Below are 24,636 nucleotides of genomic sequence, written 5' to 3'. Positions count from 1 at the left end.
TCACCACTGTTGCTTGTTTTCTTACAACACAGATAGCTTAGCTTTGGATGGAGAGGTAAATGGTTGAGGGCAGTAGTTCCTGAACCTACATACATTTGAACTGTGTTTGTATGTTGGGCGCATGCACGGGGAAGAGGGGGTGTAGACAGACTTTTCTTTGGGCCGCTAGCTCTCCAATAATGACGCAGAGACTTATTTTTAATTATGAAAGCTCAGCCAATAACTTAGACTTGTTTCTAACTAGCTCTTTTAATTTTAATTAACCCATTTTTATTCATCTATATGTTGCCATGTTACTCACGGCTTTTATCACTCCTCCTGCATGTCTGTTACCCCTGCATCTGGCTGGCAACTCTCCTCCTTCTTCTTCCCAGAGTCTTGAAGTCCCACCTATACCTCTTCCTGCCTAGGTATTGGCCATTCAGCTCTTTATTAAACCAGTCACAGTGACACATCTTCACACAGTGTAAAGGAATATTCCACAACAGGGGAGGGACGTTTGTTTAAAGGAACACAAGTGACCTATCTTCATGCCAGGCCATCAGCAAAACCCCAAACAACTCCACTGTAGATGTTGAAGCTTGAAGGTCTGGAACACTCTTTGTGAATGAGGGTGTTCAAATTCAGGACAGGTGGCAGCTGAGGTCCTCAGGATGAGATTCTGATCTTAAAGGGTCCTTGCAGTCTCAGGTTCTATGTTCTCCATAGTGGTTGTTCAGTTTCACTTTTATCTCTGTGATAAAAATACCCTGGCAAAGCTTCTCCAGACTCCTGCAGATTTCTGCAACTTCCCCCACAGTAATGGGCTTTAATCTTGCACCATGAGCTTAACTAAACCCTTTTCTTCTTAAGTTGCTTTTGTCAAAGTATTTTATCCTGGTAACATGCAAAGAAATTAAAACACTATCTATGCCATAAAATTTTAGAAACACTGGGCAGTGGTGGCTCATGCCTTTAATCCCAGCATTCGGGAGGCAGAGGCAGGCAGATCTCCCTGGCCTACAAAGAGAGTTCCAGGAAAGGTGCAAAGCTACACAAAGAAACCTTGTCTCAGGAAAAACAAACAAACAAACAAGCAAACAAACAAAAACTTTAGAAATAAGTGTCACTTAAATGCAGTTTAATGGCATAGTTCACCCACAATCTCTGTGTATCACTGCTATCTAGTGACACAACTGTTCCCCCCATTCACTTGGGACTCTTGGCATCTGCTTTAATGTATCCAGTCCCATCATCATCATCCCGTGTCATTGTTCATGTAAGTTTTATTCTGTACCTTGGTTTTCATTTCTTTTCTACCTCTGTAATTTACTCTCATATTCTCGGGACAGACCCAGTAACTGTAACAGGGTCCTGTGCTGTTTCCTTTGGGAGAGTGGGCAAGTACATGCAGAATCAATGACACAGACTCTGGGAGGATATTGAAACAACAAGCTCAGTTTATTCAGGAAGAGGCAAGCCTTATATACCCTCCACCTTGGCCCAGGGGAAGGTCTGATGAATATGCATCTGCTGGTGTGACATGGTTGCCTCTCACTGGTCCAGGTCATCTCAGATCATGTCTCAGCTATTGTTGCTAAGGCCCTTAGGCAGATCCAGGTTGGCTCTCAGGAAGTATCTTATTACTTATTATTATTACAGTGGGCCCTCAAGCCTGTTAGGGATGAGTCATCTCACATATCTACCCCCCCTTTTTATTATTTTATGGGACATGCTCAGTGGGAGCTAGGGTGCATTGCCCTAACCTTGTTGACCCCATCTTAGGAGAGCTCAGCATGATGGACTGTGCCTGTTTTAGGTTGGCTTGCCAAACAAGCTCTTACCTATCATTGACTACTAGCCCTTGAAGAGTGTCAGTCCTAGAGAGCTGTTGGGCAGTGGGCTTTAGGCAGTAGCCTTCTGTGTCTCAGTGAGCCATGCATGCATCACCTCCCTAGGAAGACTTTGTTCTGGGTGTCTGAGAGCCAATAAAATTAGTAGGGTCGCCTTTGTGGCTGCCCTCTGTTGGTGAACCTGTTGTAAAAGACGTTTGAACAGGAGAAGGATTAGTCAAAAATTCAGTCTCAAGGACATGGGTGGGACCCAAGTCATATTTATTATGCCAACTGAAGTCTTCCTGATGATGCATTAACAACCTTGTAGGGGGTGAGGCAATTGCTTGATATCTAGGCTTGCATGCCAGTAATGGCATGACCTTTACTAATGCCGGGCAGGGCAAATCGTATATTACTCCTCTGAAGCTTCTTTGGTCAATGTCTCTTGTTCTGTTGCTGGATGCACATCTCTGGAGGGTATCTATATTGGTGTGGTGGTATTCGGAGGAAAAATGTAAGCATACCCTTGCCCCTGGGTTAATAGAGGAATAGGGAGTTGGCATTGAAGGGTGATGGGATCCCTCCAACACACCAAGGGTGATGGTGGGTAAGCGAGCCTGTTGTCCAATTTGGGATTGTGTGACAGGGTTAACATATAGTCCTTGGCCCATGAGCATCTCAAGAGAAACAGCGATGTTGTACTGTATATTAAGATGAGCCTGAGCTTTGGCTTGGTCATCATAGGCAGCACACCAGTTAAGGAAGACTGCAGGCTCCAACACAGCCTTCATCAAATGGTACCAGCCATAATAAGTCTGCAAATGCATTGCCCATTGCCATAGAACTTGCTCAAAATATGGTGAGTCAGGACCCAATTCATTACCAGCCTTACAGACCAAGGACAGGTCTGCAAAAGGGGTAGGTATCCATGGCTGGTTGGTTGCATTGGGGCCCACATTAACTGGAAACATCATGGTGAGCATATGTGGCACCATAGGTGGAATAGGTTGGGAGGTAGCAGCTGGCTCAGTAGGCAAGTGTCAGGCAAATCACTCCATGGATACTGCAGTCGGGGGGGGGGTAGCCACTTAAGGCATGAGGGGAGGGGCAGAGAGTGGCTGCTGGTGTAGGCTTGAGTGCTGCTGCAATCATTTCCTCTCTCTTTCCATCCTTTTCCTTTACTTTACACCTATTCTCATCTGTCTCCTTATCATCAGATGTGGAGGAAATCTCAGTCATGGACGGAACAAAGGTGATAGATAAGTTGGTGTTACTTTGTTCCTGGCAGTGCTTATTCTGGGCCTTAGTGACCTCCTCAGTAGAGGAGGACTTTAGGCCAGCAACTATAGACAACAAAAGGGCATAAAAAACAGTTGAAGGGTTACTCCTGAGACCACTTCCCTTTTTCTGGCCAGGAACAGAACTCTCATCCAAAGATCAGGTTCCCACATGTTCTCTGAAGAAATACATGGAGCAAGCACCACAGCCTCCATCCAAACCCTTTGTAGTTCTGATCTTGTAGCCCAGAGCCCCTGGCTGGTTAGGAGGGACTTGAGGGCTCCAATAGGGACCTCTTTACAGTGAGGGAGGAAATTTCCCATAGTGGTAGAAAGTATGATAGACATCAGAGACTGTGGCTTCATTTCCTGAGGGTCCAACCTTTATATGAAAACACCAGGAAAGCCTGAACAAAAGTATGTGCCACCCTACTGTACAGACAGACTCACAAAAAGACAAACAACAAGAAAAAAGTGGGAGTCCCAGTGTTTACCTGCTGAAGGGACCAAAAGCACACAACGTAGAGGGGCCTACTCACTGAAATACACCACTCAAGAGGGCTGCTCAACCAGTGCCACATGAGGAAAGGAAGACAAACAGGTCTCTGTTCCGGTGCCAGATGTGGCAGGGTCCTGTGCTGTTCTCTTTGGGAGAGTGGGCGAGTACATGCAGAATCAATGACACAGACTCTGGGAGGATGTTGAAACAACAAGCCCAGTTTATTCAGGAAGAGGCAAGCCTTATATACCCTCTACCCTGGCCCAGGGGAAGGTCTGATGAATATGCATCTGCTGATGTGAAATGGCTGCCTCTCATTGGTCCAGGTCATCTCATCATATCTCAGCTGTTGTTGCTAAGGCCCTTAGGCAGACCCAGGTTGGCTCTCAGGAAGTATCTTATTACTAGTTTGGGCCAGGTGGCCCTTAGGCCTGTTAGGGATGAGTCATCCCACAACTGTCCATTTCTTTTTTTACTTTAAGCACTGCATCCACAGTCAAGAGCAGTGAGAGAGAGAGAGTAATGCATAGATCCTTGCAAGTTGTAGTCAGAAACAAAAGAGAATAAATGCATGAGTCGTTGGCTGTTGGCTTGCTCTCAGCTTTTCTCCTCTCTGTACTGTTGAGGATCCCCTACCTAGGGAATGGTGCCACTCACAACAGACTGAGTCCTCCTACATCAATTAAGAATCAAGACAGCCCACCACACAAATGCCCACAGGTCAATCTGATCTAGACAATTCTTCCTTAAGACTGTCTTCCTGGGTGGTTCTAGACTGTGTCAAGTTGAGAGCTGAAGTTAACCAGGGCAGAGGGACTATAATTAGAGTAGTGAAACATAATTCTTCTGGCCTGTCATATAACCAGAAGATTGAGTTTAAGCTGAATTTGTTCTGAAACAGACATTCTTTAATTGGCCTTTCCCCTTTTATGACATGGGATATAGCCCCCTGGGAGGGAATCTTACTGGTTTCATATAGTATTGTACCTAAGCATCCTCTTCCTCTAATGCCAGTGAAGGTGTCAGTGCATGACCTCATATACTGGAGACTTAGAAAACGAATCCCTTATTTGCTTTCAGATCATGTGTCCTGACCTGTGATAAATTGATTATCCATTTCTCCTGATTAGGCAGCAGATGGATTTTTGTTTGTCGTAGGATGTGACCGAGGGAAGATCCTCTTTGTCTCCGAGTCTGTCTTCAAGATCCTCAATTATAGCCAGGTAACGTTGGAGCCCCTGCTAGCGGTTGCCAGCTTTATGGTAGTTAGAAGTAGCACCCCAGTTTTTCAGAAGCGTTAAAGTATATGGGTCACATGTGATACCCTTCTTCCAAAAATTCTTAACTGCTTACCAGAGAGGCAAATTTAAACTTAGGAAGAATTTTAATGGGTCCTATATTTTCCCCAACTGGAGAAGCTGACTCTGAGTTTTCTTATTGCTACAAAATAAAGATCCCACGTCTATGGACTAGCAGTGGGGAGTGAAACTGTCTGACAAGGGAGAGAAAGGCAGACAGGTAATTAATACCCAAGAATAAGAACCTTGGAAACTTATTCCACAATGCTAGGAAGCTCTGTTGAGCCTTGGCATCCTCTATACATTAATAATAATGACCCAACTGGTCTTAGTTTCTTGTCTTGTTGCTGTGATAAAACACCCTGACAAAAGACAACATAAGGAAGAAAGGGTTTACTTGAGCTCATAGTTCAAGGTTATAGACCGTCATGGAGGGAAGTCACAGCATCAGAAGCTTGAGGCAGCTGGTCACATCACATCCACAGCAAGCAATGGATGCATGCTAGCCCCTCCTCCCATTCTCCATTTATGCAGTCCAGGATTTCAGCCAGGGAATGGGCCTGGCACAGTGGGTGGGTCGTCCCACATCAATTAACAATCAAGATTACCCCTAGCAAGTATGCCCAGATGCCCATCGTTCAGGAGATTCTAGATTCTGTTAACATTAACATTACATGATTTTTTTTGATTGCCTGTAGGATTAAATAAGAGGAGCATATGAAAGCTTCTAGAATAATCATTTCACCTATTATGTTCTCAGAATATTTGTTAATTCATTTACTCATTTACATCTTGATAGTTGTATAGAAGCATGGTAGGCAGATTTTAATCAAAATGGCATGTCTATAAAAGAGAGTTCATGTAAATTTAGCTTTCCCAAGATGTTTTACTTTTGTATTTTTCTTCTCAGGGCACTCATTAAGGGAGATTTGTTATCCCTGTGAGCGGATACAGGTGATGAAGGCACACAACAATAGGACTTGGCTAGTTGGGCACTCACCTTAGTACTCGGGTGGCTGAGATAGGAAGGTCATGAACTTGAGGACAGCTTGAACTACATAGAGACCCAGGCAAATTCTATGTCACAGGGAAATTCTGTGTCAAAACAAACAATACCCCTCCAAAAAAAAAAAAGAAAGAAAGAAAGAAAGAAGAAAGGGGCTTAATGTTAGAGCTGGAACAGGCCCACTCTCTGTGGTTTTTCTTTTTAAAAGGGGAACTCAGGGGTGTTGGACAGGTGTCTTTTCCTGGTGTCTGTCTAGACAGAGGGCTGGATGTGTGTGCAGGGTCACATGAGTGCGTGAGATGTTTGGGCTTACGAAGGCAGAGTAGAGACCAGAATTATACAGACTGTGAGTGCTGCTGTGTCTTCCGTACCTCACTGGCGCTGACTTGTCCATTCACATTTCATCCACAGAATGACCTTATTGGCCAGAGTTTGTTTGACTACCTGCATCCTAAAGACATTGCCAAAGTCAAGGAACAGCTCTCTTCTTCAGACACCGCCCCCCGGGAGCGACTCATTGACGCAAAGAGTGAGTGCAGGGGAGGCTCTGTGTTTCCTTATGACCACCCATGCCGCCACCACACGGCCCCACCAATGCCCAGGCACAGAGAGCCTCTCTCGTCTTACCTCTCTGCCATTTTTCTCCATGACAGCTACTTGCTGTGGCTAACTGGACTTTACAGTCACCTGGGTTTATTCACACTGTGGTCTACATACAGAAGAGAAGTTTCATTGCCCAAACTTAGTGGAAGGAGGAACTGCTTTAACTTAATTCTATCTGATTTCTGGTCATTTTTTTTTTTTTTTTTCAGAGTCTAGAACTTCCTAGTAGCATTCTCCTGAGGTGAAAGGGCTCACACTGTCTTGTTCTCCCAGGACAAATCTCTCTGTCTCTCTCTCTCTCTCTCTCTGCGAATTGCGCTTATGCAGCCTCAGAAGATAAACCTGAGAACACTTAAAATGTCATTGTTTCAGCCTGGTGGTGGTGGCGTATGCCTTTAATCTTAGCGCTCAAGGGGCAGAGGCAGGTGGATCTCTGAGTTTGAGGCCAGCTCGGTCTACAGAGTGACATCCAGAGCAGCTACACAGAGAAACCCTGTCTCCAAAACCAAAAAAAAAAAAAAAGCCACACTTCCTACAGCTTAGGATCAGCATTTCTGTGTCCTCAGCCCTTGTTCCCCACAGACATTCTGTGCTTCTCAGATCAAAACCCAGGAGCTGGCCCTGTGGGAGGCTAGGCACACATCCAGCCATCACTAGCTGTGTGGCTGTGAGGAAGTTGTTCACCTCTCTGCGCCTGTGTCCTCACCTGCGAAACAGATTGATTTCATTGGGCTGTTGAAAGATGAATGGTATTGACTCTGCTACACAAAGAATGTAGATGGTTCCCAGAGCATGGCAAGTGTGGCACTGAGGTTGGACCCATCTGGGCCCAGGGCAGTCGGGCCTAAAGGTTTTCTTGTTTCTCAACTCTCTGTGTTGATTGCTGATGGAGATGGTGTCGGAGAACTCCCCTCAAAGCACCTTTGCAGGAAGTTGTATATCTTCATAAAAGCAGACATTGACCCTGTGACTTGTCCTCTGTAGCCTGGCCTTGGCACCTTTCACTGACTTAAGGAGAAAAAGATGAATGACATTTTGTCCTTGAGGCTCTTCCCACATGGCCAGGAGACAGGGACATGGGCAATATACCCTGCACAATAGTTGCAGCTACAACAATAATGCCAGGCATGGAGCACGGGATGGGTAAATCTCACTTAGGTATGGCCAGGCACCATTGAGTCTGGCACCTCAGGTGGGTTTGGAGAGATGGGTTAATGTACGCCAGGAGGAGAAGAGAGATGAGCAGAGGAAATGATCTGTGGATAGGTACCAGGTGGAGTCTCATGACCTTTTACAGCAAAATGTGCAGGGAGAGAGATACAGTGAAGGGAGCTGAACCCGTGGGGCAGCTTTGGGTTGGCATTCTAGAGAAGTTAGCAGAGTCAGTGTTGTGGAGGGCGATGTGGAGAGGAGCCCTAGGCAGTGGCCACTACTTGGCATGGCTGTGGTGTCCCCAGTGGTGTCTGCAGACCCAGCTTTCTCAACGATGAGTTGTGGAAGGAGGCGTGTGTGTCAGAGTCCCCCAGGACCTTTCAGAGTAAATTCATAGCCTGACCTCACAGAACAAAACGGTAGCTTGGTAGAGGGCATAAGGCCCAGGGTTCCATCTGCAGCGCCACGGTTAAAACCACAAGTCTAGTTTTGGGTTTGGGGTAGCCACATGAGTCAAAAGTAAGAATAAATGCAAAGCTAATTCTAACACCTTTCCTAACACAATGAATCTAAAATATTATCTTGATGTAGTTGTTACAAAAGATTTAGAGATTTAACATTTTTTGTGCCGTCTCTGGACTCCCGCATGCATGCACCACACAACCCTTTTCAGCTCAGAAAGGACACAGTCCACAGCAGTGTGACACTAGTGGCTGTCACCTGGAGCACACATCTAGAGCACACACGAACTGGGCCCCCAAGGGATTCTGACTCCAGTCAGCTTGGAATTTTAAGGCCATCCTGTGCCCCTCCAGTTCCAGTATCCCAATCCTGTGCATCCTTTGGGTAGGACCCCTGTCCTTTGGCTGGGAACCAGGTGCCTGCCACTTATTTGGCACTGATTAAGTTTCCTTGTTCTCAGTCCTTGTTGGTATACCTCCATTTCTCTGTCTTCCTCAGCTCCTGTTAGGCAGGAACACATTGCTGTGTTTCTTTTGACCCCCTGACCACCCATGCATGCCACGTGCGCTGCTGTATTTCCTGCCCATGTGTAAATGTTCCCACGTGAACACTGGGCTCCTCCATACATCTTCTGACCTCTAAGCTTGAGAGAAATGTGATCGCATACCGTGGTTACCAACAGTGAGGCAGTACAGGCTACTTTTGAGGTCACACTGCCCCTCCTGACAGACAGCCTGGCCCTCATTTCACTCCATTTTGTGTTCTTTGCAGCTGGACTTCCGGTTAAAACAGATATAACCCCCGGGCCGTCCCGACTGTGCTCTGGAGCTCGCCGCTCTTTCTTCTGTAGGATGAAGTGCAACAGGCCTTCGGTGAAGGTGGAAGAGAAGGACTTCGCCTCCACCTGCTCAAAGAAAAAAGGTACGCCTAGCAGCCCTTTCCCATCCTGGCCTTAAGGAGGCTTGCCTTGGGTCGGGGCTTTTCAGATGGCCAGAGCAGCAGCTCCCAGGCTTGAAGTCAGGACCTCCTCTCCCCATATAGCCTGGGGCAGCTAGAATGGGGGTGGGGAGCCATGAAGCCCTGATGTGTTGCCATGGGCACAGATTTGTGAATAGGCTTTCTGCATTTAACGTCTGTTTAATCCTGATATGGCTTGGAAAAAACACACTCAGCCATAGTTCTGTCTCTTGAGTACCCACCCTTCTAGAATCCTCCAGGCCAATTTCCCCAGTGACCTCATGTATTAAATGCATGGGATGCTGTTCTTGCTTCTTGCAGCGTTCTCTGGCCCCTTTGGCTGCCTCTCCTCTCTGTCCTGGGGCTGCTGTCTGTCCTCTGTCCACATTGATGTATGTATATATGTAATGTCACTCACAGGTCAAAAACTTCCAAGTTTACATTTCTAGCTCAGGCTTCTCTTTTGAACTCCACATATGTAGGTTAAATCTACCTTCTTATAGTAAGTGTCAAGGGTATCTGCAGAGTAGCCACTGGTTCCCTGACCTGCTGTACCTGCTAATAGTACTGATTTTAGTTATGGTATTTAGTTATGCCCAGGCATAACCGGAGTTTTGTTTTTTTTTTAAGATTTTATTTATTTTCATTTTATGTTTATTAGTGTTTTGTTTTTGTGTAATATCAGTGTACCACATGCTACCTGGTACCCACAGAGGCCAGCAGAGGGCATCGGATCCCCTAGAACTGGAGTTGCAGATGGTTGTAAGCTGCCATAAGGATGCTAACAACCAAACCCTGCTCTTCTGCAAGAGCTGCAAGTGCTCTGCCACTCAGCTGTTTCTCCAGATGTGGAACCAGAGATGTTAGGGGAAAGCCTAGGCTCCAGCAGCTGCAACAAGCTAGGCTAGGCCACTTGTCCCCAACAGAGAGACAGGTGATGGTGACAAGCAGAGAGAGATGTCTTCAGTGTGGCCACACTGGGGAGAGGAACAGATAAAGGGGTCCAGTGGCCCCGAGTCTGTCTGTTGGGGAACTGACGTGTGCTTTAGGATTAAATAGAGAAAGAACTGGAGTAAGGGGCAAGCCAAGTTACAGTTGTGGTCTAGGTGTGGTCTCGCTGAACACTGTCTCAGCTCGCTTCCTAAACAGTGGGCCAGATCTGTCCTTCTATGTGTGAAGCCACAAGGCAGGCTTGGGGGACAGTCGCTTCTGTTCCAGGGTGCAGCCTTGCCCTCATAGGTAACTGCCCTCATTTGGAGTGGACTGTTCCTCCTGGGTTTGTTCTTCCGAAGTCCAGGGTGATAGCAGGTTTGGAGCAATGGTTTACCTTTGTGCCTTCAGCCAAGGTAAAGGAGGCAATACAGAATGAAGGCAGAGAAGCCAGGCTGGCACCCTGCCTTGCCTCTGCTGCGAGTTACTGCTCTGAGGCCATGTTTCTCAGTTCTGAGAGCCTGTTTCCCCTCTCGGAGCCAGCTACCCTCAGCTGTCTCAAGGCTGAGGTAGACACTGTGCTTTCTGCTCCACCACACAGCTATGGGGTGGTCCTTCAACAGTGAATCTTATTATTCCCTACCTGCCATTTAAAACTCTTCATGGCTTCCTGCTGCTCTTGAAGAATCATGATAATTAGCATACGATGCAAATGAGGTCCCTCCCATGCTTGCTTTCCCTGGGTGCTGCCAGCCCCTTTCAAGGTCCGAGGTCTACACTCCTCCCCACCTCTGATTGGAACTTTTTGCAGTTTCTTCACCTTCTCCCTGAAGACATAGACTGCCCCAGTCTTCTTGTGGTACCCACAGACTTCCTTTCTAGTGCTTTCTCGTAGTTTTGCATGATTGTATAAAGGGGGCCTCCCTGGCTACCAGGCCACTCGGATGTTTTTCTGCTGCCTGATGGGGCTGTTCAGTGTTGAAGTCCGTAAGTGTAGGTGTGTCTCAATTAAAGATGTTTCTCTCTTTTCTGTCTGATCTGCATTCTCTTCCCCAAATCGGTGAATGGCAGCAGCAGCCACACAACCCTGAAATAGGGGACCATCCATGTCTTCTTGTTGTCCGTCAGTATCTTCTTGTTGTGTGACATTCATACCAAATCCCAACCATTCTCAGAGGCATTGTCTGCTTCCTACTCACCCTGGGATGTCCAGTTCCCACCATCTCTTGCCATTTTCTGAGTCTTGCCTGTGCACCTCAGAGCCCTCCTACTTCTGCTTTCTACTCTCTTTCATCCAAAGTGCTTGATTTTTCTGTTTTTACATTTGCATCCTGCTGGAGACCCTCCATTTCTTCTCTGCTAAACACATCTGTTAACAAATAACTCAGGGTCCTTATAGGCCTCAAAGGCCCTGCTCTACCTTTCCCACTTCTTTCTCTTTTTACTGATTTAGTGTGTGTGTGTGTGTGTGTGTGTGTGTGTGTGTGTGTGTGTGTGTAAGAGAGAGAGAGAGAGAGAGATATTCCATGGTGTGTTTGTGTTTGTGGGTGTGTGGTGGGTCAGAGGACGGCTTTCAGAAGTTGGTTCTCTCCTCCCACCTTATTTTGAGGCAGGGTCTCTCTTGTTTCTGGCCACAGCACTGCATATTGGCCTGTGAGCTTCTGTCTCTGCCTCCCTTCTTCGTGTAGGAATGCTAGGATAATTTCACCCCACAGGGCAAGTGTTCTTATCCGGGGAGCCATCTATGCAGTCTGCAGTCTGCATCTGTGCCTTTCTTCACCATCACACTTTAAAGACACACCCAGTGCCCTGGCCAGCACTCATGCTCTCACCTGACCTCCAGTATTGGTTTTTGGGGAGTCTTCTCCCTGAGATGGTCTGTTCCTCCTTGCTGTGCACTTTGTGATGCCTTTGGTACAGGCTCTGCTAAGCACACATGACGCTGGGCCATTTCTGTTTGCTCCACCCACTAGGTGACTCCTTCTGGAGAGTGCAGCCTTTTCTTTTGTCCATCTTTTGAGACTGCATCCCACTGCCAAGCCAGCACTGACACTCACCATGGGCTTTTGCTTTCCAGCAGATCGAAAAAGCTTCTGCACCATCCATAGCACAGGCTATCTGAAAAGCTGGCCACCCACAAAGATGGGGCTGGACGAAGACAACGAGCCAGACAACGAGGGCTGTAACCTCAGCTGCCTCGTCGCAATTGGGCGACTGCATTCACATGTGGTTCCACAGCCGGTGAATGGGGAAATAAGGGTGAAATCTATGGAGTATGTGTCTCGACACGCTATAGACGGGAAATTCGTTTTTGTAGACCAGAGGTAAGAGCCTGCATCTCACCCTTCAGCAGTGCAGTAGAGCAGGGGTTCTCAACCTGTGGGTCGTGACCCCTAGGTTTGAACGATCCTTTCACAGGGGTTGCCTATCAAATATCTTGCATATTGGATATTTACATTACGATTCATAGCAGTAGCAAAATTACCCTTATGAAGTAGCAATGAAAACAATTCTATGGTTGGGGGTCACCACAACATGACAAACTGTATTAAAGGGTCACAGCATTAGGATGGTTGAGAGCCACTGCTCTAGAGTATTTCAACCCGAAGCTGAAAAGACTGGGTCATCAGCTGGCTTTTTCTACTCTTGCTGGGCGTGTAGCTCAGTTGGTAGAGCATCTGCCTAGCATGTATGAAGCCTTGGGTTCTGTTTCAGCACCCTGTGCTGCTGGTGTGGTAGTTCAGGCCTCGAATCCCAGCACTTGGGTGGTAGAGCAGAGAGTGAGAAGTTCTAGGTCATCCTCATCTATATAGTATTTAGGGCAACCTTGGCTTACATAAGACCTTGTTTACCAATAAAATAAATAATAATAATTTTTTCTAAAACCTGAGACGAGTGACTCCAGGCCCCAGCTACCCTGTAGTGAGCACCCCATCTCTGGTTGCACATTGCTACATAGAGCAAGGGAAGTGAGAGTCCCGTCTAAAAATCAGGCTCATGAGGATAGCGTGATAAATACAGATTCTTCTCAGTCCTCTTTGATATATAGCGACAGTTAAGAGGGTGGTTTGAAATTCAGTTCTGAAAGGAAACAGAAATACGACCTACAGCTATGAAATATTCCAGGGTCATGATGTTGAGGACAATATAAGACGTTAAAAAGAGCTATTTAGACCTGAGCTTTCCAGTAGAGTTGGCCATGGTAGACTTGTCTGTGTATTTAAATTTCAATGTCATTAGTTAAAATCAAAGCTTCAGTTTCTCAGGGCACTCCCCACACACTCCACATGGCTCAGAGCACACAGGGACTGCGCTGCTGCAGAAAGCCATGTTGGACAGTGCTGTTCTTAGCCAACCTCTTCATCTTATGGATGAGGACCTGAGGTCTGGCCTGTGGATCAACTTCTGTTGGACTCATAGCTAATTGGTGCTAGATCTAGCCTGTGAACCAGATGTTCTAAATTCACTGCTGCTGCTGCTGCTGCTTCTCTTGGAAATATTCACAGGCTAATAACTAGCTCCTAGAGACAGCCACTCGATGCCAGGAGAGTAGGCATCTACTGTTTAAGGCTTTCGTGGTCTCAGCTGCAGGAGTCTGGGCATTAGCTGTCCTGGTACAAACAAGCAGTGAAAAAGGAGCACCCCTGCCCTGGAATTTAAATTTCTATCTTATTTTTATACCATTAATATAGTAATCTTGTCATTTAAAGACCTCCCGAAACTTGATTTCTGATAAAAGTCTCTGAAGTCATTTTTGCTTTGTTTTGCTCTGTTTTTATAACCCTGATTCAAGTCGGAAGGCTGGGTGGGGTGGGCACCCACATATCTAATGCACTGAGAAGCATCTAGCTTTCTTGCCTCCAGCTTTCACCTTGCTCTCCTAGAGGCTGTGGTGGGGAGAAGTGGGCTGTTCATCTTAGGAGTGGCCTTTTCTTATTTAAAAGCTCTTGTTCTCTCTTAGGGCAACGGCTATTTTGGCATATCTACCACAGGAACTTCTAGGCACGTCGTGTTATGAGTATTTTCATCAAGATGACATAGGACATCTTGCAGAATGTCACAGGCAAGGTAAGCTGGGCCATAGGAGGAGTGTGATGTTCTAAAGTGTACCCTGCTTCTTCACCCCAGTTGGCCTTCCAGAGAAAATTGCCCCTACTGTGTGGGAGTCAGCTAGCCCAAGACTCTTCATGTGAAGAGCCACAGCATGTGAGAGAGGAAAAGACTGTTGGCTCCTGAACCCTTTGTCCCCTCCAGTGCTCGGCCCCTACTCACTGCACGAGGCCATGACTGTTTGTAGAGACATCTCTTGGGGCGGGTTCACTCTGAGCCTGTACAGATTTCGTATGTCCTGCACTGATCTGATTTTCTTTCCATACCAGGCTGCATTGCCTCCTGTATTTTCTTTGACTTACGGTGTCAGTTTTATTTCTGTTGCTGTGACAAAATACCCAGATAAAAAGCAACTTAGATGGGAAAGTTTATTTCAGCTCCCAATACAGGGTACAGTCCATTGCTATGGGAAGTCATAGTGGCAGGAGCTTAAGACAGTGAGTCACATGATACCTGTAGTCTAGAGTAGAAAGTGAACACGTGCTTGCTCACTTGCTTGCTGTGCTCATCTCAATGTCTTTGCTCTTACATCGTTCAGGGCCCCATGAAGGGAATGGTGCTGCCCATAGTGGGCTGTGTTAATGGATAATTCCACGGAGTCTTTTTGATGGTCAAAAGATTTTATTCAGGGGTTAACTCACAATAAGAATAAAGGAGTTGATCTCGGAATCCTGAAGGGGTGGGGCATGGTCCAATGAGGTTCTCAGTAGAGTTCTGCCTTGATCTGCAGCACCAGCATCCAAGACCACGAGGTAGCAAAGAGAAGAGGGGCGCATGTACGTTCATCCCAGGTCTTAAGGGTCCCTGTCTGGGACACGCCAAAGGGGGCAGGTACCTAGCAGCTACCTGCTGCCTCGCTAGGGGCGGTCCTTCAGGGTATGGCACAGACAACCACCCGGTACACTGTGTCTTCCATATAAGTTAACTTTATTAACACAGTCCCTTACAAATGTGCCCCAGGCCAGCTCACTGTACCCCTCATTGAAACTCTCTTACCAGGTGATCTAGGCTGTGTCAGGGTGACAGAGCTGACGATCACAGATGGCATGGCTACATACCCTCCCTTCACTGATTCTACGAGAGCTTGTTCAGTTGCCTCAGACATCCATTTATGAAGTTCCCTATTTTCACCACCCCCACTGCCTTGACTCTGGTTCAAGCACTTGTGCTTGTGGGTCTCCCACTTCTCTCACCCTGGGTCCATTGCCTGTAGTTATCTCATTTATTGTTAAATAGATCGGACCTGATAATAGCATATCCCTGTTTAATGTTCCAATATTTAGACTAAACACACAACCACTTTCAACAGGCACCAGATCCCAGACTTCCCACCTCCATCTCCTGGCCCTGGCCCAGTTCCTTGATTCCACTTCCCAGATTTGTTCTGTCTGTGACCCTCTCCCTGTGCCTGCCTGTTAGACTGACCCTGTCACCCCTTGGCCTTTGTGTGGTACTTTCCTGCTCTTGGCTGGAGTGTTCAGTGGCCTTGGTCACTTCTTTCCAGAGGGCGTGAGTCATATTCTGCCTCTTTTGTTTCTAATGCTTGGGCATGAAAGGTGCTCATGATGTCTGTTTCTCAAAGGATGAGATCTGAACAGGTCAGTGGCTTCTGTTGACTCAGATTTCCTGGCCAGGGACTACTGCTCTTAGGCTTTGTGACGGGGAAGGAACATGGCTGGAGTTTATTCAGACCTGACTCCAACATTCCTGAAAGCCTTCATTTTCATAGACTCTGGAAAGGGGTGACACGTTGATAATACACTGAAAGGCTATGAGTTAGATCCTTGGAAGCTGCCTGTCTGAGCACTGACCACGTGCCCATTAGGCTTTCTAAGGGTGATGGCATGGGGGCTGAGCACCTTTGGGATCTGGGGTCAGGTGACCTGTTTGTTATACTCACTGGTTTGAGGAAATGACAATAATCGTGGCTTCTCTGCATTTTCAGTTTTGCAGACAAGAGAAAAGATCACAACTAATTGCTATAAGTTTAAGATCAAAGATGGTTCCTTTATCACACTACGAAGTCGATGGTTCAGTTTCATGAACCCATGGACCAAGGAAGTAGAATACATTGTCTCAACCAACACTGTTGTTTTGTGAGTATCTTCTGTGAGATATACCCTTGCTTCAAAGGGTACAAGGGTACTGGGACAAAGGGTACAGGCAGTAGCCATCATCCACATTTTAATGTCACCTTACTAGTATCTTATGTTAAGAGGAAGCCAGGCGGGGTTGTTAACCAACGACAGGCATTGGCCCTCTTCCCATGTGAGCTTGCTCCAGGGAACAGCCAACCCTTGAAACCCTAACCCTAAATCTAACTCCACACATGGGCATCCACTTATGCTGGTGGAGGAAGGTGTCACCCATTGGTGGGAGGCTTACATAGGTACTAGCTCTTTCGGACCTTGGGTGAGGATGGGTGGGTCTCCATGGCAAGCAGGCTAGTGGCCCAAGCCTTGGCAGATAGAATACTCTCTCAAAGGCTTTTGCTGCCTGCTAAGCCAGCAAGGAGAGGGAAGAGCCTTATTTCACAAGATTCTTCTCCATACCTCCTTCCCCCACCTGTGGTTAGTGGCACACAGGGCCCTGGAGCTGGGTGAGCTGTCAGCAGGTAGGAGAAGAAGTGCTGTAGCAGTAGGAGGGGCTGCTGCAGCCACTTCTACCAAACCGTGTTGCATAGAAATTAGGGAGGCCCAGGTGGGCAGTGAGGCCAAAGGCCAGGATGCTGTCCATCATGTTACAGAACAGTGAGTAGACCTGTTCAGCCACTCAGACAGACACTTCATTTTCTGGCCTGTCCAGGTCCCGAGTGGACACCGGACTCCTTGGCCAAGGTGAAAGTTGCACGATTCTGAGCAAGCCTGACTCATGTTTCCTTATTGCTGGGATGTTCACAGAGCCAACGTCCTGGAAAGCGGGGACCCAACTTTCCCGCAGCTTACAGCATCCCCCCACAGCATGGACAGCATGCTGCCCTCTGGAGAAGGTAATTACGTCCTGCTTGGGTATTGGGGCTTGCTTACGAGAAGCTGCTTATGGCCAGCTATCCTTCTGTCCAGTGTTCAGGGTATCCTGTTGTCATGCTCTGTGAAGCAGACCTTGGCTTGATGTGCTGAGTGTCAGTGGGAAGAGGGGCCACCGTCATCTTACCGGGATGTTTGGAATGTGTGTGGCTCTTCCTGCAGCCACCTAGACTCCTTGTTTTTCTGTGCTCTCCTCTTCTGTTTTGCCCATGGGCTAGGATTTGATCTTTGGTGACGTACTGGCTCTTTGGTTTGGAAGAAAGGAATCTGTTGGCACTGAGCACCTGCCATACCCAGTGGGCGCTTTTCCTGTGGCTCAGCATTGGTTCTAGCGTACTTGTCCTAGAGCACCTCTGCTTGCAGGTCTTCAGCCTGCTGCTTCCACTCATGACTCCCACGCCCACCCCCTGCTTCCCCAGAGACACTGAAATGAAGAATATCCCAAGTTCATCTTCTGCACTTCCAGAATGATTGGTTCCTCTCCTTCCTCCGTGCAGTCCAAATGTACTATCCTGTCCTTTTATCTCTTAAACTCACCCCCTGCCTCTGCACTGTGTCCTAACTTTAATCTCACTCTCACAGCCCCATACTGCATTCTACATAACACACAGCATAGCAACATTCTGGTTATCGTCAGACCACATAAGTGACAAATATCATTTTACCAACTGACGTTATAATCACTACCCTCAAACTTGTTTAGAGCCACAGGTGGCATCTCTATGGTCACCTATAGCACAGTAACATAGGTTGGTAGCCTAGGAGCAACAGGCCACACCCTGTAGCCTGTAGTTTACACCCTGTAGACTATTCTGTGTAGGTTTGATCGAGTCTTACATGACAAACTCAGCTAAGGCTGCATTTCTTGGGCTATGTCCCTGTCATTAAGTGACACATAACTGCAGCTTGTGCTTGGTGTGATAGACTTTTAGTAGTCCACATTGCACCCAGTGCATTTTCTGTGCTAAGTCCCTTGGTCCTTACCTCTTGTGGATCCTCTTTGATGTCGCCAGTACAGCATGATCTGATTGCTGTGTTTACACCAGTTCCAAACTTATGCCCTGGTCATCCTCCATGAACACCCTGCAGTCGACTTCCAAGCTCTGTCCTGCCCCAGTGCTCTTGCACATTGGTTCTAGGCCTGGGCTGCTTTCCTCTCGTGAGCACCTATCAAGCTCATACATACTCAAGAAGACTCAGCTCAGTGACCCTCCTCCAAAAAGCTGCACCTGCTTGCATGTGTTGGGTGTTGCCCGATTCCCTGTCAACTCATCACCCTTTGCTGTGTTGTCTCTAGTCCTGGCATATGAAGGAAATTAGCTGGTTCATGTCAAAACTGGCCTCTGATGCTGAATAGACTCTTGAGCCTTCCCCTCTACAACTATTTTTTCTGACAAGGTAGAACCTTGATGTTCCACTTCAAGTGGATCGGGAGGTTTTCATTGAACACATGATAGCATTTCTTGCTCTGGTTTCCTCTTTCCTACTGTCAGATTCCTTTGTTGTAGGTGGCCCAAAGAGGACTCATCCCACTGTTCCAGGCATTCCAGGGGGAACCAGAGCTGGGGCAGGAAAAATAGGTCGAATGATTGCAGAAGAAATCATGGAAATCCACAGGCAAGTAATCCCTTTGGCTGCCTCTCCAACCAGTGGTGCTCAGCACTCCACACTCACCCTCCCAGGTGCTTCACAGTGTGTGGAGACACTTTGGGTCATCACAGTTGGGTAGAAGGTTGCTGCTGATCCAGGGAAAAAAGACCAGGGATGCTGCTTATACCACACAGGACTTTTCTGTTCCTCTGTTCTCAAGTCCAAATTAAAAAAAAAAATGTGCCTTAAATAAAGAAGACCAAACAGTCCAGAACTTAAGACACTCTGGAGGAAGCCCAGTTCATGACACTTTGAATGTATCCCAGGTAGCTTCCTAGTGAGGATGGATGCCCTGGAACATCACAGGTCTAGAGTAAGATCTGAGTAGCTAGTGATTTGGGCCTTAACAAGAATACTTCTTCAAGCTACCTAGAGTCAGTAATAGAGGCCAAGCAGATCAGCTGGCAATAGAGGCAGTTTTCTAGGGTGTGGGAGCATCCTTTCCATGTCGAAGTAGAGCTTGGCAGCAGCTGCCCAGGATTCAATCCTGGTCCTGCATCCACCTGGCTCTGTTTAGGGGAGCCATCTAATCTTTGGTATGCTAACTTAAGCCACAGAAGAGAGGTAATATGTCTCTCCTAAGGACTGTGTTAGGATTGTGAAGGAATGAACAGCCTGATATACAATAGACACTCAGAAACTGTGAGCTCAGTCTGTCTTTAAACATAGCCACTGAGATGGAAACAGTTATTTATAAATCTGCTTGAATCTGGAGAACCAAGAAGGTGGTAACCAGATACTTAAAAATATAAATGTAATGGAACATAATTATAAGGAAAGGGGTGGGGGGCCCAGAAAAAAACAATATTTTCTGCAGCCACTGACTTAGACTGTTCTCTGCTCAGCCAGAGGGACTCTTGTCCCCATGTGAGTAAGTTCTACTCCAGTCCACAGAGTGGTGGGTTTAGCTGCTTGCCTCCACCTCTGGAGAGAAATGAGACAGGACACAGAATGATCAGCTCAGACCAGCCACTATATACCCTGGTCTCTATGCAAGACCATCAGAACACATTATCAGAGCCCTTCACCAGAACAATCCTAAAATCCATGAGAGGTCTATTTTCTTTATGATAATAGGACAAGTGGGGACTTCAGGGATTGAGGCAAGCAAGGAAGTGCTATGTTATACATTGTGGAAGCTCACTAGAACAGGGAGAGATGAAGGTGGGCATGCTCGCTAACCCAGGAATGAGGCCTGGCCTACAGAGAAGTCAGCAGTCTAGGACCAGGTGCTGAAGGTAAATAAGGAATGGTGAGAAGGCGGATAGAGCCTGGGGAAAGGTTGACTTCACAGCCCTTCATCCTGAGTAGACAATGTTGGGAGAGACAAGGTTCTGGTCATCGGCTACTAGCCATCTCTATGTTCCAGTAATGTACATAATTGGGAGCTTCTAATCCAGGAGACAGAGAACCTGTTTCCTCACAAATAAAGACAAGTAGTGCAGGCCAAGAGCCATTTCTCAGGCACAAAGACTGGGCCCAGTGTGGCTCTAATAGGCTGTGTTCATCATGGAGGAACAGAAAGCCTGGTGGTCACACAGCTGCCTCCATAATCCCCAGACTCTGGCCCCAGCTTGGACATGACCCTAAAACACAAGGCAGGGGTAGAAGCAAGGATTCGTGTAAGCACAACTAGCACATGAACCCCTGGTGCAAGCCACAGCTTCCCTCCCTAGGGTTGCCAGCCCTCACAGGTGTACGCGGCTCTACAGTTCTGATTCTCCTAACAAGTCTACCCTAGTGGGATAATCCAGAAAAGTCCCAGATCCGTCTTTCATCCCTCGCTTCCCAAGAAGGCTGCCCCTGTTTACCTATTAGTGTCCTGTTTAGGTGTGGCTGAGCTGCACTGCTGCCCTCTATATCCTAGGGGCACTCATCCGGAAAGGTTTGTGGGCAAGGGGACCTATCTCTTGTTCTACCTCCAACTCATGGTAACAAAGATGGTGGCTAAACTCCCGAGGTCTCCACCTCATCTGTATTCTATGAAGAAATAAAGCTGGCTCATCAACCTGAATCCAAACCCTAATCTAAAGGCTTTCACAGCTATTGCTTTTGGGGTCTGCACTCCAGATTAGATGCATGCAGAGCAATCCAGCTGACCTCTGGACTCTGGAAATCAGGCTTTATTGGAACACAGCTGGATTCATTATGCATTGCGTATGGACTACTGTGACAGAGACCAGATGGCCTACAGAACCAAGAGTTATCTGACCCTTACAGAACATGTGCCAGTCCCTAACCTAGCTCCTTACTCTCCTTATCCTCACTCCTTAGCATCTCCCTAACCCCACCACCCTGACAGGCCTTGTAATCAGCTCTTCTCTGACAGGATAAGAGGGTCATCGCCTTCCAGCTGTGGCTCCAGCCCACTGAACATCACAAGTACGCCTCCCCCTGATGCCTCCTCTCCAGGAGGCAAGAAGGTAAGCATGATGGCTTAGACTAAGAGAACCTCTACCCAACGGTTACGTCTGAAACACGGTGACTTCTGGGATAAGTTGAGACGTTCTTTCCTCCTCGAAATAAACACATCTATGTGCGGCTGACTACAAAACACACTGGCACTTAGGGAGGCTTGCTGGCTTGCTCAAGAGGATGTATTCCATGTGAATGCAGGAAGACAGGAAGAACATTATGAAGAAAGAGTAACTGTCAGTCCCTTTGAGGGCACAATTCAAGAATTCCTGTGAGGGAAAGATTAGGAAGGACCCCATAGAACCTTACTCCAGGAACTTCAAGTGAACTAAAACCATTAGTAAAAGCAACAGCATTAGCCACACTTCAAGTCAAGCCAGGCTTTATAACTGAACACTTGGGGATCTGTCACCAAATGTGTCCCTATGATGTGATAGCACCGGCCACAGGTACTTCATGAAGAGCTGTCTAGAAGATGCCACTAGAAACACCCGTTTTCATCTTTATCAGAGAGTTTGCAAACCTATGTAAATTATACTGATTGTAAGTTAAAAACCTATGAATAGCACCTGAGATTAGCCAGGCATGATGTTCGAAAGATAGAAAACAGTAACACAACTTAAAAAAATTGTTTCTGTAATTCATGGTTTTTCATTAAAATGTTTTGGTAACTTGTGATTTTTTTTTCACTAAAATGCTTTAATTCATGTTAATAATGGTGGCGCACGCCTTTAATCCCAGCACTCGGGAGGCAGAGCCAGGCAGATCTCTGAGTTCGAGGCCAGCCTGGACTACCAAGTGAGTCCCAGGAAAGGCGCAAAGCTACGCAGAGAAACCCTGTCTCGAAAAACCAAAAAAAAAGGGGGGGGTTTATATTTCAAAAATTATATAAATATATATTATTTATTTATATGATTTTTAATTATATAATATATATTATTATATAAATATAGCCTACTTAAAAGATTTTTTGGGGGAGGCACACAGTCACTTTTAAGGATGTACAGGGATCCCCACACTGCAAAGCTGAACTAGGAACAAACAAGTTGCAGTGCCATCTGCTGGCAAGGCCTGACATCCGTGTTTCTGAAACCCAGTGGCCACTGTTTCCTTACTCAGTCTAAATACCTCTCCAAGGTTTCTGAGGCTTAGCCAGGGCAGGGAGCTTGGACCGTAGGGATATTTTAAGACAGTAGATTTCTATTATGGAGGTGTGATAGCAATTATTATTGAATCTTAAAGACAAAAACTAGAGGTTACTTAATTTAGTGCCTATGGCATACTTGATGATTAAACATTACTTAGTGTTTCATTGTTCAGCTGTTACTCCCTAAAGTTGTTTCTCTTCACAAATTGTTGCTGACCTCAATTACTTCTTCAACAGTGTATGTTGCCATGTGCCACTCACTCCCTTACAGGGCAACCTGGGCTCACTGATGTTTAAGCCTTTAAGTAAATATAAGGGCAGCGTGATCCTAGGGAATTGATTTACCCAGCTTTTGTTATCTGCATGTACTGAATCCTATGTAGAGGAAATAGTTTATAGAGTAGAGGATGTTTCCTGTTATCATGACTGTTTTCTAACAGGTCCTTGTTTGGTAATGGAGAAAAATTAGGAAATTGAACCCATTTTAAGCACCCCACCCCCAACATCCTTCATTTTCTTGGCAGCACCGCATATGATAGGAAATGAAATTTCTATCTGAGTGGGAAACTTTACATTTCCCCCTTTTATTTGCAGATTCTAAATGGAGGGACTCCAGACATTCCTTCCACTGGCCTACTACCAGGGCAGGCTCAGGAGACCCCAGGTTATCCATATTCTGATAGTTCTTCTATTCTTGGTAAGTGGTATTATTATTATCATCATCATCTTCCATGAGTGACAATGAGCTTGCAAAATACTCAGCACAAAAAGAGTTTTAAGAACTGGCTACATAAAACACGCTGGTTCTGAAATAGTTGATAAGAACAATGTGGATGTTTAAATGTTTAACTACTTCTGTGATAAATGCCTCCACAGCAACCCAGACACAGGTTCTCTCCCACATCATTTCTCAGAGAGCCCATGCAGCTTCAGAGGGTATTAAAAGTCACCAGATGATGACAGTTTGTTTCTCTCAGTCCACCAGCTTTTTCTCAATCTGTTTTCCTACCTTCTTCTTTCCCAGCTGTCATTATTTTTACAACCAATCACTGACTAATGGTGATCAAAATACCAAAATGGGGTCAACTCTAGTATTAACATTTATTAATTTTAAGGACTTTGCCCCTAATTTTCAGATGTTCTTTCTGAAAAGCAGTAACAATACAAAGTTATGGCAGTGGAACCCTTGAAATAGCCCCTCCCCCTTGTTAAATATAATTTTCTAATTAGTGTGTTGAGAAGTTGCTTTCCAAATATAAGTGTGCTTTGGTATTTTTTACTGACCAGCCTTTCTTCCTTCCACAGGTGAGAACCCCCACATAGGCATTGACATGATAGACAACGACCAAGGATCAAGTAGTCCAAGTAACGATGAGGCAGCAATGGCTGTCATCATGAGCCTCTTGGAAGCAGATGCAGGCCTGGGTGGTCCTGTTGACTTTAGCGACTTGCCATGGCCGCTGTAGACACTACATTTTGCTCTGGCAACAGCTACAGTATCAAAGTGCATTACTGGTGAAGTTTTACAGTCTGTGAAGCTTACTGGATGGGGAGAGAACAGCTTTTATGTACTGACTCCATAAAAGCCATCTCAGAGCCATTGATACAAGTCAATCTACCATGTGTAACTTCAGACAAAGTGGAACTAAGCCTGCTCCAGTGTTTTCTCATCATTGAGTTTGGGCTAGCTGTGGATAGCTTGCATTAATTGTATATTTTGAATTTTGTTTGTGTTGAATTTTTTAATCATTGTGCACAGAAGCATCATTGGTAGCTTTTATATGCAAAATGGTCATTTCAGATGTATGGTGTTTTTACACTACAAAGAAGTCCCCCATGTGGATATTTCTTATACTAATTGTATCATAAAGCTGTTTATTCTTCCTTGTAAGAATCCTTTACTATAAATATGGGTTAAAGTATAATGTATTAGACAGTTAAATATTTTTAATAAATGTTTCCCTTGTTCTATAAAGTATTGTTCCCATTTTGAATAATTAGGGAGAAAATCTTCACTTGCTGCAGGGCTGGTTCACCCATTTCAACAGTGGCTTAAACATATACCTGCTGTTCGGTTTGCAATGCCTTTTTGATCTCATACTAATACATAATTTCTCCTGTGCTATCTTAGACATATTACAAAAATAGTTCATTCCCAAATTATAGCCATCTCAACTTATATAAAAACAAAGGTGTTAACTCTAATTTTCAATCCTTTGAATTCAAGTTCAAGATTACAAACTGGCTTCTCTAAGACCTGCAGTTGTATGGTGCTGCTAAAATCCTTCCC

At 46.1% G+C, this 24,636-nt stretch overlaps 1 protein-coding gene across 3 annotated transcripts in view; it reads left to right on the top strand.

Annotated features, from left to right (window-relative positions):
• The window catches only part of Arntl (aryl hydrocarbon receptor nuclear translocator like), a 105,905-nt gene extending 81,584 nt beyond the window's left edge, over positions 1–24,321 (top strand). For 2 of the 3 annotated variants that reach the window (XM_028875865.2, XM_037211380.1), the window contains 11 exons: positions 4,721–4,813; positions 6,306–6,423; positions 8,883–9,032; positions 12,076–12,322; positions 13,960–14,066; positions 16,054–16,204; positions 17,009–17,097; positions 18,643–18,751; positions 21,114–21,207; positions 22,941–23,043; positions 23,652–24,321. In XM_028875865.2, the coding sequence (XP_028731698.1) occupies positions 4,721–4,813; positions 6,306–6,423; positions 8,883–9,032; positions 12,076–12,322; positions 13,960–14,066; positions 16,054–16,204; positions 17,009–17,097; positions 18,643–18,751; positions 21,114–21,207; positions 22,941–23,043; positions 23,652–23,812 (1,422 nt within the window). In that variant the 3' untranslated portion in view covers positions 23,813–24,321. The remainder of the gene's footprint in view (positions 1–4,720; positions 4,814–6,305; positions 6,424–8,882; positions 9,033–12,075; positions 12,323–13,959; positions 14,067–16,053; positions 16,205–17,008; positions 17,098–18,642; positions 18,752–21,113; positions 21,208–22,940; positions 23,044–23,651) is intronic. The other variant, XM_028875866.2, reaches the window with a different exon arrangement.
• Positions 24,322–24,636: the final 315 nt, after the last annotated feature.

The sequence above is a fragment of the Peromyscus leucopus genome, chromosome 1, assembly GCF_004664715.2.
Source record: "Peromyscus leucopus breed LL Stock chromosome 1, UCI_PerLeu_2.1, whole genome shotgun sequence".
Lineage (NCBI taxonomy): Eukaryota > Metazoa > Chordata > Mammalia > Rodentia > Cricetidae > Peromyscus > Peromyscus leucopus.
The sequence above is the reverse complement of the archived record's forward strand: the minus strand, read 5'-3'. Positions and strand labels throughout refer to the sequence as shown.